This window comes from Podarcis erhardii (genome assembly GCF_964252035.2).
Source record: "Podarcis erhardii genome assembly, chromosome: 5".
NCBI lineage: Eukaryota > Metazoa > Chordata > Lepidosauria > Squamata > Lacertidae > Podarcis > Podarcis erhardii.
The window spans coordinates 34,034,924-34,047,310 of NC_138509.1; the positions used below are offsets into that span (position 1 = coordinate 34,034,924).

The 12,387-nt window shown below is 40.9% G+C and overlaps 1 protein-coding gene across 17 annotated transcripts in view; it reads left to right on the forward strand.

Annotated features, from left to right (window-relative positions):
• The window catches only part of PCDH15 (protocadherin related 15), a 649,889-nt gene that overhangs the window by 487,122 nt on the left and 150,380 nt on the right, over positions 1-12,387 (forward strand). For all 17 annotated transcript variants that reach the window (XM_081861749.1, XM_081861756.1, XM_081861754.1 and 14 more), the window contains 4 exons: positions 2,169-2,362; positions 5,534-5,666; positions 7,594-7,673; positions 12,280-12,373. In XM_081861749.1, coding sequence (XP_081717875.1) covers positions 2,169-2,362; positions 5,534-5,666; positions 7,594-7,673; positions 12,280-12,373 — 501 coding nt within the window. The remainder of the gene's footprint in view (positions 1-2,168; positions 2,363-5,533; positions 5,667-7,593; positions 7,674-12,279; positions 12,374-12,387) is intronic.

Sequence of the window (12,387 nt, forward strand, 5' to 3'; positions counted from 1 at the left end):
CTTGTGAGCACTGCACATTTTAAATGGAACAAAATTGCTGCTACTGCATGAAGAAGATATATAGGAAGAGCAGAATGGATCCCTTTTTCAGTCTCTTTTAGATGTTAATCCCCCCCATCCCAAAACACCTAAACTATGGAGTCTATCAGCCAAAACCACCTGCAATTTGAATTTCCAAAATCATAGAGTGCTGTGACAGTTCTTTGACTTTAATTCTCCCTTTCAGGCATCTTTTTGCCCCCAAAATGTTATTCAGATGACTTAGCATTTCAAAGCACCTTCATTTGTAAATTTAATTAACCTTGTTAATTTATGTATTTGTGTATTCTACCAGTTTCCCTTTTCGTGTTCTCGCACTAAAACTTGGCTGGGCTCCAAGTATGTAATTAAATGGTTAGGACTTGCATTTTGTGTGAAGCTCTTATTTATCTTTTCCCCAACCCCTTTACTGCTGATCTAGAGAAGGTTATTATAACACTTTTTAAAGCTGTCATCAACCTTTATTAGGGACATTTGTTTATGAGGTCAACAACTATGAGCAGTTTTGCAGGGAAATTTCTAAATGATTAAAGGAATATATGAATTGAGAGATTTCCTTTTCAGCAATAAAAATGAAACAAATAGTTGACTTCAGTGCTTTAACACTCTGCGGATCTATTCAAATGGTAAAAATCCGTTCTAATGGTGCGATACAATTATATAGTTAATTTGTGGGATTTTCTCCCACAATATGTGATGCCCATCAACTTGGATAGCTTTAAAGCAGCCAGTGTGGTGTAGTGTTTTAGAGTGCCTGTGAGACCAGGCATCAAATCACCATTCATCCATTAAGCCAACTGAGTGACTCTGAACCAGTCAACCAAACCTACCTCACAGGGTTGTTGTGGGGGGGGGGTTTACATTGTACTGCTTACATTCAGTGCACAAAGGGGGCTGTGTGTCTCTCCCTTCCTGTGTTATCTGCAAGGAAAAGGCGGCAGCTGCTGTTGCTCACACAGTGTGGGGCTCACTAAACCTTGTACACTTGGCCAGTATGTAGAAATACCTATCGGAGATCTAAGTAAATGAGATTATGTAATAGTTTTTCAAGAAGCTGGTTATGATAGGAACAGACAGACAGACAAATGTGAACTGTGAAGAGCCCAGTTTGGAACCAAACTCAACAAGTCGTGTCATACATACAGTCTTCTTACTCAAAGTGGGCTTAGGAGAAAGCCATCTTTATTATTTGAAAAGGAGGACTTATTGGCCAGCTCCTGTGTCAGTCATAAAGCCACCTACCCTTCTCACCAGGCCTGTGAATAATGCTAAAAATCATTGTATTAGTTATGGGGCCACCTCCTTTCCCTGTGCTTTGTTGAAGGAGTGTGTGTGTGTGTGTGTGTGTGTGTGTGTGTGTGTGTGTGTGTTTTAAGGGGGGTGTTTTAAAAAAGTGCCTTCCAAGCACATCTGTAATTTGATAATTATACCAGTTGCTTTGAAAATGAAATAAAAAGCAGACATCCTGCATGAAGCATGAGGAGTGTTCAGAAAGAAGCCGTCAGGAATAGATTGATATGCTGTATATATGTCTCAATTCAGGAATAAAGGCAGGTGAAAGCACAGCTCGCTGTCAGCAAACAGCCTTTCTATTTTCAAGTACATCAGTATGCAGCCTGATAGATCAGTATTTTTGTAGGTGTCATGTCTCTGTCTGGTTCAGAACTGAAATTAGGGAGGCTCAGGTGGAAGAGAAGGGTGAAACTGACTCCCTTCTGCACAGTTTTAGAGATAGGTGTACAACAATAATGGACTGTGTGGTGGGATGGAGGTTCTTTGATGACCTCCCAGCAAATGACCTCCCAGATGTTTACTGCGAGGGGAAAGGTCAGTGTGGCGCAAATGCACCCATGGAGCTAATCCACCCACCACACCAGCACCAAAAGATGCTCTGGAACATCTTGGGTTAAGTGATCTGCTGCTGCTGCTGCTGCTGCTGTTCATGCTTTCTATAATGTAGTTTCTGCTTCATCCTATATCACAGGGTGTCCATATTTGATTCATGATTGTTTGATGCCTCACACAGAAAATAATCTCTTTATTTTGACAGCAATTGAAATTGGGTTTCCTGTCATTCAAGCAGCAACCCTAAGGGGAAACAAAAATTAAATTCTAATTTTCAATTGCAGCTCACTGCCATGGATGCCGATGAAGGTTCAAATGGGCGGATCACATATGAAATCCTGGCCGGAGATCCAGGAGACTTTGTGATCAATGAGCAAACGGGCCTTATCACTATTGCTCCAGGAATTGAATTGGTGGTAGGACGTTCCTATGCCCTCACTGTCAAAGCATCTGACAGTGCTCCTCTTGCACAGAGAAGGTAATTAATATTATAATTAAATATTTTTCTCCATAGCTGAGAAATTAACCTTTCTGCACTATAATGAGTAGAAGGTGTAAAGGATCAGTCATCAAAGAAACATGACGCCTGTGATTTGGTTTCTTTAGAAAAGGCACTTCAGTTGGTTGTTTGCTAAGCATGCTATTCAAAAGAAGCCTTTATATCTGAACTGCTGAGGCTCATTCATGAAATTAGTATATATCCAGCACACAGATATATGCACCGTAATATGTTGATTGGGCATTAGTAGTAGTAGCATTAGTAGTAGCAGTAGCGTTATTATAGTAAATTCTAGTATGTTTAAGTTTGCTCCATCCATATTTGTAGTGTGTGCTTGTTTAAGAAACTGAGAATGAGAGAAAGGAGGAGAGAAAACCAAGCAATGAAGGCAAAAGTAGTTGTCTGTTCTGTAAATTGCCAACTATCATGCAAAGGTAGTATCTCCAAATGTCCTGGAATGAAAGGATCGCTGAGCTGGAGGTAACCTTTTATCCAGATGATACAATCTTATAGTGTGCCTCAGCTCAATTTGGAGCACAAATTGCAAGCTGTGCAAACACCGAACAAGCAATGAAATACACTCCATGGAAACCAACATTTGCACTAGCAAAGTCATTCAGTTTCTAATCTCCTACTTGTTAGATCTGGGAAGCGTAGAGTAGAAAGAGGCAATTTTCTCATACCAACTTGGCAGAAGCAAAACAAAACAAAGGTTGATTTTAACTCACAGAGCACTTCAGGTTTGAATAGAATAGCTGAGGGCCCTTAAGCCTGATTTGCATGTCATAATTTGCAGGTGTTTCCCCACTTTAAATGTGACAGTGTATATACCTGAGGGGAGACATTACACATAACAGAGCAATGTGTGTATTTTAAGTGAGGTCAGATCCATTTTGAAATTAAATGAAATTTCGTTGTTAGCCCAATCCATTCTGGAATGTGTATTACATGTTTCTGGGAATGTATATGCCAAGGCTACCACTGTGTTGGCAAAAAGATATAAATTGGCCATCTTAGCATCACAAAAGTTCAGAAAAGCAAAGCTGGAGAAACAAATAGAGACCAGTTAAGGAAGTGTGGCTACTCAGTTGTAAGACAAATAAAAAGAAAACACAGTTGTAAGACAAATAAAAAGAAAACACAACAGACTAAAACAGATACTCCTAAACCTTTCCATGCCCTGTTTGGGTGACACTTCGCTCTCGCCCTTCACTTCTCCATGCAGTGCGAGAGGCAGGAGAGGGACTTTCTCTCCTCCTGGTTTGAATGTTACCTTTCAGATTTAGGGAGAAGGATGGGGAAAAACCAGGTGAGACAAAGAACCATTCTAAATACCATCAGGCATAGAGGTGAAATATCACCAAAATAGCCCCTAAGTGGGCAAAACCAAGCTATTCACTCTATGGAGAACATCTTCACTCTTTAATTGCAACTGTAGGGATGTTTGGTCATTAGTCCTCCACATGTATGGCTTATGTGTGGAGGCAGGAGTAGAACTGTGGATGTCACCACCTTCAACAGCCACCAGAAAGGAGAGCCAAGATACGTAAGCCCTTGACCTGATTGGGTGGAGAACTGAGGCACGTACAAGTATATATACATAGGCTATCCTTTCTGATGGTCCACTGAATGTGTTAACGTTGGTGGCAGAGCCAGTGGACATAGGGAATGGGACTCACAAGTGCAGGCCCATCTCCCCATCCATGTGTTTAGTATATAGTATTTGCTAAAAGCTATCATCTGTTCAGACCTACAGTTGCATTTAAATGTGAAGAACTCTGCATTATCATTGGAAAATTGTGGTATATAGGCTCAAAATCCACAGGCATTTAAACTTTTAACTCTTAGCTTATTTTGATGTTGTTGCTGCTGCTGCTGTTCCCAGTCATTTAATATTGTTGCCATCACATTTTCTAATGTATCGTTGCAAATGCAAGGGCCAGAAGATTTAAATGAAAGTCATTGCCCTCCGGGTTCTATAATAAATTCATAGACTATGACAAATTCACTGAGTGTGGTACACACGTCCTTCAGGCTTTACTTTTCCATCCCTGCATTTATAAGACTATACTTTAGCTGTTTTGTTTTTTGTTGGTGCCATTTAAGAAGCAAATTTCAATATTCAGCACAGCACTCTAAGGCATTGTGTCACCCATACTATTCTTTTCTAGCCTTAAGAAAATATTCATGGTTTTCTTTAAAAACAAAACAAAAGTGTTTCTACCAAGTTGGTCAGATGAAAGGAATTTTCAAGTCACCTTTTTTCTCCCTATCACCCCAGAGATCTAAATAGCTTATTTATTTATTTATGCATAATTAATAGCTTCTTAATCCTTTAGATCTATAGGGACGCAGGTGGCACTGTGGCTGTGGTTAAACCACAGAGCCTAGGACTTGCCGATCAGAAGGTCGGCGGTTCGAATCCCCGTGATGGGGTGAGCTCCCATTGCTCAGTCCCTGCTCCTGCCAACCTAGCAGTTCGAAAGCACGTCAAAGTGCAAGTAGATAAATAGGTACCACTCCAGCGGGAAGGTAAACGGCATTTCCATGCACTGCTCTGGTTCACCAGAAGCAGCTTAGTCATGCTGGCCACATGACCTGGAAGCTGTACGCAGGCTCCCTCGGCCAATAAAGCGAGATGAGCGCCGCAACCCCAGAGTCGGTCACGACTGGACCTAATGGTCAGGGGTCCCTTTACCATTTTAATCCTTAGATCAGTTAGATGTTTATTCACCCCACCCAAAAGAAAAAATAAAAGAAAAACCATGAAGTGAAATCAACTAAAGTGGCCAGTATAAAAAGGAAATAATTTTTGAATATTCTTTATAATGATTATGATTAAAATTATTTTTATCCTTCCTTTTTGCTAGTCCAGGACTCAAGGTAGCTTACACAGATAAAGCAGAGCAAGCTAAAAACATAGAAAATACAATTATTAAAATGTAATTAAACACTCATCTTTCTGCCCTGTTAACACCTTGTGTCAGATGCATCAAATGCAAAGAATTGCAGGGATGCAACCCAAAGGTTCAGAAGAAATGTTGAGTGCTTATTACCAAAGTGTGCAGTGTGGTGTAAAGATTTTTCCAAGATGATGATGATGATGATGATGATTTTGACTGGGTTTTGTTTGTTCCATTGTCTTTGCAGGAGCTCCATCACTACTGTTTACATTGAGGTTCTTCCTCCAAATAATCAGAGCCCACCCCGCTTTCCCCAGCAGATGTACAGTCTTGAACTTAGTGAGGCCATGAGAATTGGTGCCATTTTGCTAAATTTGCAGGTACAGAATGCTTCAATGTAAGCATTTACAGAACTCTTTCTGCTTATGGATGTGATGGTCTTGATCCTAGCTACTTGCTGTTTTCAGGGTCTGTTCTGGACAAATACTACTTTATAGCGTGGGGGGGCGGCGTAAGGAATCTGTGGCCCTACAAGTGATGGTCTTCAACTCCCATCAGCCCCAGACAATGCAGCTAATGGTTAGGGTTGATGGGAGTTGTACTCCAACAATGGCTGCAGGGTCACAAGTTCCCCATCATTGCTTTGTAACATGGGTTTCCCAAACTTGGGTCTCCAGCTGTTTTTGGACTATGATTCCCATCACGCCTAGCTAGCAGGACCAGTGGTCAGGAATGATGGGAATTGTAGTCCAAAACAGCTGGAGACCGAGTTTGGGACCCTACTATATAGTATGGGTTTTCTGCTGCCATTTAACCCTTTTCTTATTGGTTTGCCTGCTGAGAAACCTCTGCATGTACATCTCAGGCACTTCTGAGGTGCATGTTCACTTCACGTAAAGTGTTGGTTGGGCTTCTTGGATCTCATTGTTTCCCATCATGGATTTGAAAGTGCCTCCTGGAACAGAGCCAGCAGTCTCCTTTGGCTCCATTTTGTAGCGGACAACAGTGATAGACTAGTGGACTTTTAGAGTAGCTTGCCCATCATTATAGATATTTTTCCATTGAGGAATCCGTGCTAAACTTCTGAAAATTGTTGCTCTAATTTGTCTTAAATGAAATTCATTCATTCAACATAACAGCTTTTGTCATACAGATGTTTAGGATCTTCATTTGCAGCTGTTTAAAGGTGTGAAATGTTAATATGTATGCAATAGTAGATAATGTTACACAGTGTTTTTAAGCTTCCAGCTCCATAAAAGTAATACGTATGAGGTGTACTTTTATAATTTTACAGAGATTTGACACCTGAAATTTAAAAATAAGTGTGGTCGTTTGGGGGGTGGGGAGAACCACTGTGTTCTTATTTATTTGTTGTTGTTTTTAAAAACTGTGGAACCAAAACATTTCTTTTTTATACTTAGAAATACAGCCAAAGTTAAGCACTGCTCTATCCCATTGATTTAAATGGGTGATAGTTAAGCACATGCTTAACTTCAGAACTGGATTGTGTATTATATTCTTAAATCAGATACAACTGCCCCCCCCTTCAGATAGCCTCTCTAAGAGGTATTGATGGTATTGAAAGATGCCAAGAGGTCAGGGAGGATTAACAGGGACGTATTGCTTCGTCTCTCTCCCAGCAGAGGTAATTATATAAGGCAACCAGGGCAGTTTCTGTGCCAAAGACAGGCCAAAACCCTAATTGAAATGGATCTAGAAAATCAGTCTTCAATACCACCTGGATCTGTTTTATTAATGTTATTGTCTAATAATCTCTTCATTCTTTTCAAACTGATTATTGTCCAGTATAATTTTTAATACTGCATATTTTAAGAAGGGCCCAAATAGGTGCAATATTTAAATGGAGCAATCCTATTTGGTTTAAGGAATGCAGTAATAAATAATCCCTACTGAGTTATTTTGAAAATTAGCTGGAGAATTTACTGCCCGCCGAAAACCTCTTTATTACCTCTCGTTCTGTCAGTCATTGTTGATTAAAGCTTAAGTATGCAAATACTCTAATTTCCTGAAATTCCAATAAGCAATTACCATGCTTATGAGAGCACACTCTCCATGAAGCCAAAATGCAGACACTCTCTAGAGGGGGACAAACACATACAATCAGTTGATCTAGAGTTAAAGCTGTCAAATGTTTAATTGTTGTGAATGAGTTGATTAGCATTTAAAATGTGTTGCCCATCACTACTCAGGATTTGTTCTTTGTTTTTGTTTTTAAAAAAATTCCTAATAAAAAAGAAGCCATTGCAATCTGTAACATGTCACTTTTTCTCTGTTGTTCTTCTGAAGGCAACTGATCGAGAGGGTGACCCCATAACATACGTCATACAGAATGGAGATCCTCAGCAAGTATTTAACCTTTCTCGAACGTAAGTAGAATAACCCTTATGGCTGAATTTTCAACTTCCCAGCCCAAATGAATATGCAGATTGTGTGCAAATAACACAGCTTCTAATCGGAGGTATTCAGCTGTTTGAAGTTGAGCTCTCAGACACTAATGGGAGCTCTGTGAATGGTACTGAACTTTGAAATTGTACACCCGAGACCATTTATTTATTTTAAATGTTTGACTAGGTAAAACCCACTGAGATGGAAACTTCCATTATATGAGTGACCTGGGATTAATTAGAAGCCTTTAGACTTGCCAGGTTTCTCCTAATGACAGTGACTTTTTTTTTTACTTACCATTTCTTGTCTGGAAAAATGAAATGTACTGTAATGAAAAGGAAGACCTTTTGGGCCCATTGTCTGAATTCAGCACCAGACATTCCAGGCATTCCTAACTGAGAAAGCTTTTAGCATTCTTCCTAAATGGATGCCACCTTAATTAGTGAAAAGAAAAGCCCTGGAACACTGAAAGCATATGTACCAGAAATAGTGAAAACCTTTCCTTTAAGGGCCTGTCATTTGCAAAGCTATTATTTGCTTGAATATTAATTGCAGTAAATGGAGAAAGAAGAATATATTGAGGGAAGGTTTCCCCCTCTCAGAAATTAGGAAAAGAGCAAGCAAGAGTCTTATCATTATGTTCTCAAAGCTCATGTACTAAGACATTTGTTCACCGGTGTGAATGCGGGTATAAGCAACATACTAAAAACAGAGGATGCTGCAATAATCTAGGAACTTTCCCACTCCTCAGGTTGATGGTATGCTTCTGCTACTGCAGATTATTATCCTGAACCTGTTTTCTGTTATTTCTATGCAATTTACTTTCCATTGTAGGGGAAAATATATACCGTATTTTTCGCCCTATAGGACGCACCGTCCCATAAGGTGCACCTAGTTTTTTGGGGGGGAATAAAGGGGGGAGAATTATTTTCCCCCAGGCTCGGGGCTGGGGCAAGGGAAGCCCGAGCTTCCCCCGACACCAGCCCCCAGAACAGGCAACTATCCGCAAGCCGTGGGAGCCCGGCGCTGGGCTCCCACGGCTTGCGGAGAGCTGTGCAAAGCTCGAAGCCTGAGCGTGCTGAGCTCAGCGCGCCCAGGCTTCAGCATGCAGGCAACTCTCCGCAAGCCATGGGAGCCCAGCGCTGGGCTCCTGCGCCTTGCGGAGAGCTGCGCGAAGCCTGGAGAGCGAGAGGGGTCGGTGTGCACCGACCCCTCTCACTCTCCAGGCGTCAGCAAAAGCCTGCATTCATGCCATAGGACGCACACACATTTCCCCTTCATTTTTGGAGGGAGAAAAATGCGTCCTATAGGGCGAAAAATATGGTATACATATTGGGGTCTGGCTGTGGAAACTGTTGCACCAGGTAGCTGGAGGTTTGCAAATGCATAAACCATCAAAAGTTGAGAGCAGCATCTACTTTTGAATGAGACTGGGCTGAAAATGCCTCTCACTTAACTGGCAAAAAAGATTTCTTTGAGAGATAAAGGAGCTGCTCTAAGCAGTAGAATCCTGACAGCATTTCTCATTGGCAAAATAGTCCAGTAGGAATTACCCAGGGGTATTTTGTTTTTGACTTCCTTTACAAAAGGAAAGATGTCTGCCTCCATGGCCAGCTTATTTTTTTTACTAGATATTTTTAAAATGAGTGACTGTAGCTTTCTGTCTCATATCTATCATGGGAAACTCTTTCACTGAAAAACGCTAGAAATTTCTCTCTCTGCAACTTCAGAAAATTTACCAAAATGCCACCCCCTCTCCACCCCTCCACTCCCGCCCCCCAAATGTCTGAGCCAACTAACTTCCAGCTAGCACTACTTTATAATATGCTTTTCTGTGTGCACTCATTAAAAGTTACAAAAGGCATTCATATTTCCAGGTTATTCCAATGAAAGTAATGGGCAATATTTGCATTTGAATACATACAGTAGTTATTCATGCAGTCCCTAGAAGCAAGTACAGCAGAGATGCTCTGTAGAGCATCCATGTTCAGAACATGCAGTATAATATTATGACAGGTTCTCTCTAGTGAGCTGTAAGAAAACAGAAGTACTCCATTTCTGCTATGAACCAACATAACTACTTAATCCATTTTATTTATTTAACAAAATCTCTAAACAGCTTGATTGTAATGAAACCTCTAAGTGTTTTGTTTATATTTTACATGAAATAATTTTAATGCCAATCAAAACAAGTCGTTAAAAACTTTAAAGAAATCAGTAAGGCAGTAAGGCATGAAGGGGCTTGACTGAACAAAAATGTTTGAAGCAGGTGCTGAAAAGCTACCAGAGAAGTGGCAGGGCTAAAATCAAGAACAGGAGCCAAACATCTAGGTCTTCCCTGATATCATGCTCAGCCCCTCCGATCCAGCTGCACCTTCCCCTGCCCACTACCACTGATATTGGGGGCACATCTTCACAACTTCCTGCTTCCTTGCCTACCTAGGCACATTGCAGCACCATCATATGGCATCACTACATGCAACTGGGAATTAAGTTAATGGATGATATACTAAGGCCTAGTAGTAGGAGCATCGTGCACTGTCAGGCCAAAGGTAATAACCACTATAACACTCTGTTTCCTCTGTCTCCCTCAGAAGAAAACCTACCAAACCAAACTTTGTGAGCGCACAATCTTTTACCTTGGATAGGGGTCACAGGCCTGTCTGTCACCCACAGTACCTGGCCTATGGGGTGGGGCAAGGGGAAATCATCAGTCAATATATGGGATCCCTTGATGTGGCCATTTCAAGGGTGACCTATGGCAGAGTCTATTATACTGAGGCAGGCTCTGGAGGCACACTCACACCCCAGCTCTATCTACTCAGCCAGGAATCAAACAATACCCCACACTGCAATCAGCCCGTTACCTGCAGGCAGGTATCTTACAGGACAAACAAACTGCTGTAGTAAAAAACCAAAAAAAACCCAACCCACCCACTCTTATTGGCTAGGAAAAGCAGACCAGGCAGGGGTAGGATAGTACCAAGCAGCTCTTCCCTGATTAGTCCTCCTGTAGGTCTAATATTGTAACTCTGGTACAGTGGTACCTCAGTTTACGAACTTAATCCATTCCGGAAATCCGTTCTTAAACCCAAACCATTCTTAAACTGAGGCACGCTTTCCCTAATGAGGCCTCCCGCTGCCAGTGCCCCTCCACTGTTCAGATTCCATTCTTAGCACAAGGTAAAGTTGTCAAATCTAGACACTTATTTCTGGTTTTGTGGAGTTTGTAAACCGAATCGTTCATAAACCAGACTGTTCTTAAACTGAGGTACCACTGTATTACTGATTAATTAACTAGCACCTAATTAACAGCAAAAAAATAGAAATAAAACATAAACACAGCACTGCTCTCCTCATTTCAAGGGTTTCTTCTGATTTCAGAATAAAAGAGTTTTAAAATGCCCTGTTGGTAATCTAGGGCCAGTGCTCCCTTTAGGAGTGGTAATGTCATAAGAGCCAGATCATGTTGTAGGAGCCCATATGGCATCTCCATTGTACTTTGATGTTCCTGGGACAGAAGGGCAGGTCTATGTTATGTATGCAAGCTTTTACAATTAGAAGAAATTTGGTGGTGAAATGGTGCTGCCGCATATACATGCCTTAGAACTAACTGATGTAGAGCAGTTTGTCTCTGCTTCCATTGAACTCAGATGACCCTAGGATAATGGGAGCCATTGAATACAGAACAGGAATGGAGAGAAACAAAATATTTAATTCTAGTATTTGGATGCCACAACCAATCACTTCTCGAATGATTAAGCAGATCGGAGAGGCTTGAAATACAATCCCATGTCCAGGGGCATCCTTTAAAAGCTAAAATGAAGTTGGAAGTAACTGGACGTGCTCTCCACCTCCAAAGGCCATTGTGGCATGGCACATCAGTGTCAGATAGCTCTTAAAGAACCAATTACCGTTTTCCCATGCTGTGCCAGTTTCTCATATCTTCTGCAGATAGGGGTTGAGCAAAATGGAAATATGGGAATAGGGAAACCCTTTCCCCACGTATAGCACCATGTGGAAATGTCTGCTAGCCAGTAATAGAAATAACTCAGGATGTAGCTGTACAGAGAAAGTGGATTGTTCACATCCATTGTCTGCTGTGAACCTTTTGCCTGAAGAGTTGGTCATGAATTCAGATTTCTGTTGTGACTGGTTGTGTGTGAAAGCCACAATTGTTTGCTGCTTATATTGCCAAATTAGGTAAGCTATAAGGAAAGAGTATAGTTTACTCACAATGGTATAAAAAAGATGTCCCTGAATTGAGACTTCTGATCTTCTGCATCAGCAGAAGTTAATGAAAAAAACATACTTGCCTTGTAACTTCCTCCGTGAGAATAGTTTTGGTCTATTCCTAGCACTTAGCGGTTTGTTTTATTTTTTAATGTGAAAACAAACTAGAAAGTATTTGTCTGCAGTTTTTACAAACTTTGATTTTTTTAAAAAAATCACTTTTTGCTTTGCTTTGGATCACAATGAGAAGTATTCACTAATGCAACCAGCCCAGTGGCATATAAATATATACAGTGCTTGTCAATTTTTAGGAGCCATATTTTGATGTAACATACATGTTTGTTTTATTGCTAGATCCGGACTTCTAGCCTTAGGAAAGCCTTTAGACAGAGAAAGCACCGATCGCTACATTTTGATTGTTACAGCCTCAGATGGCCGACCAGATGGGGTAAGTTTCTTGTA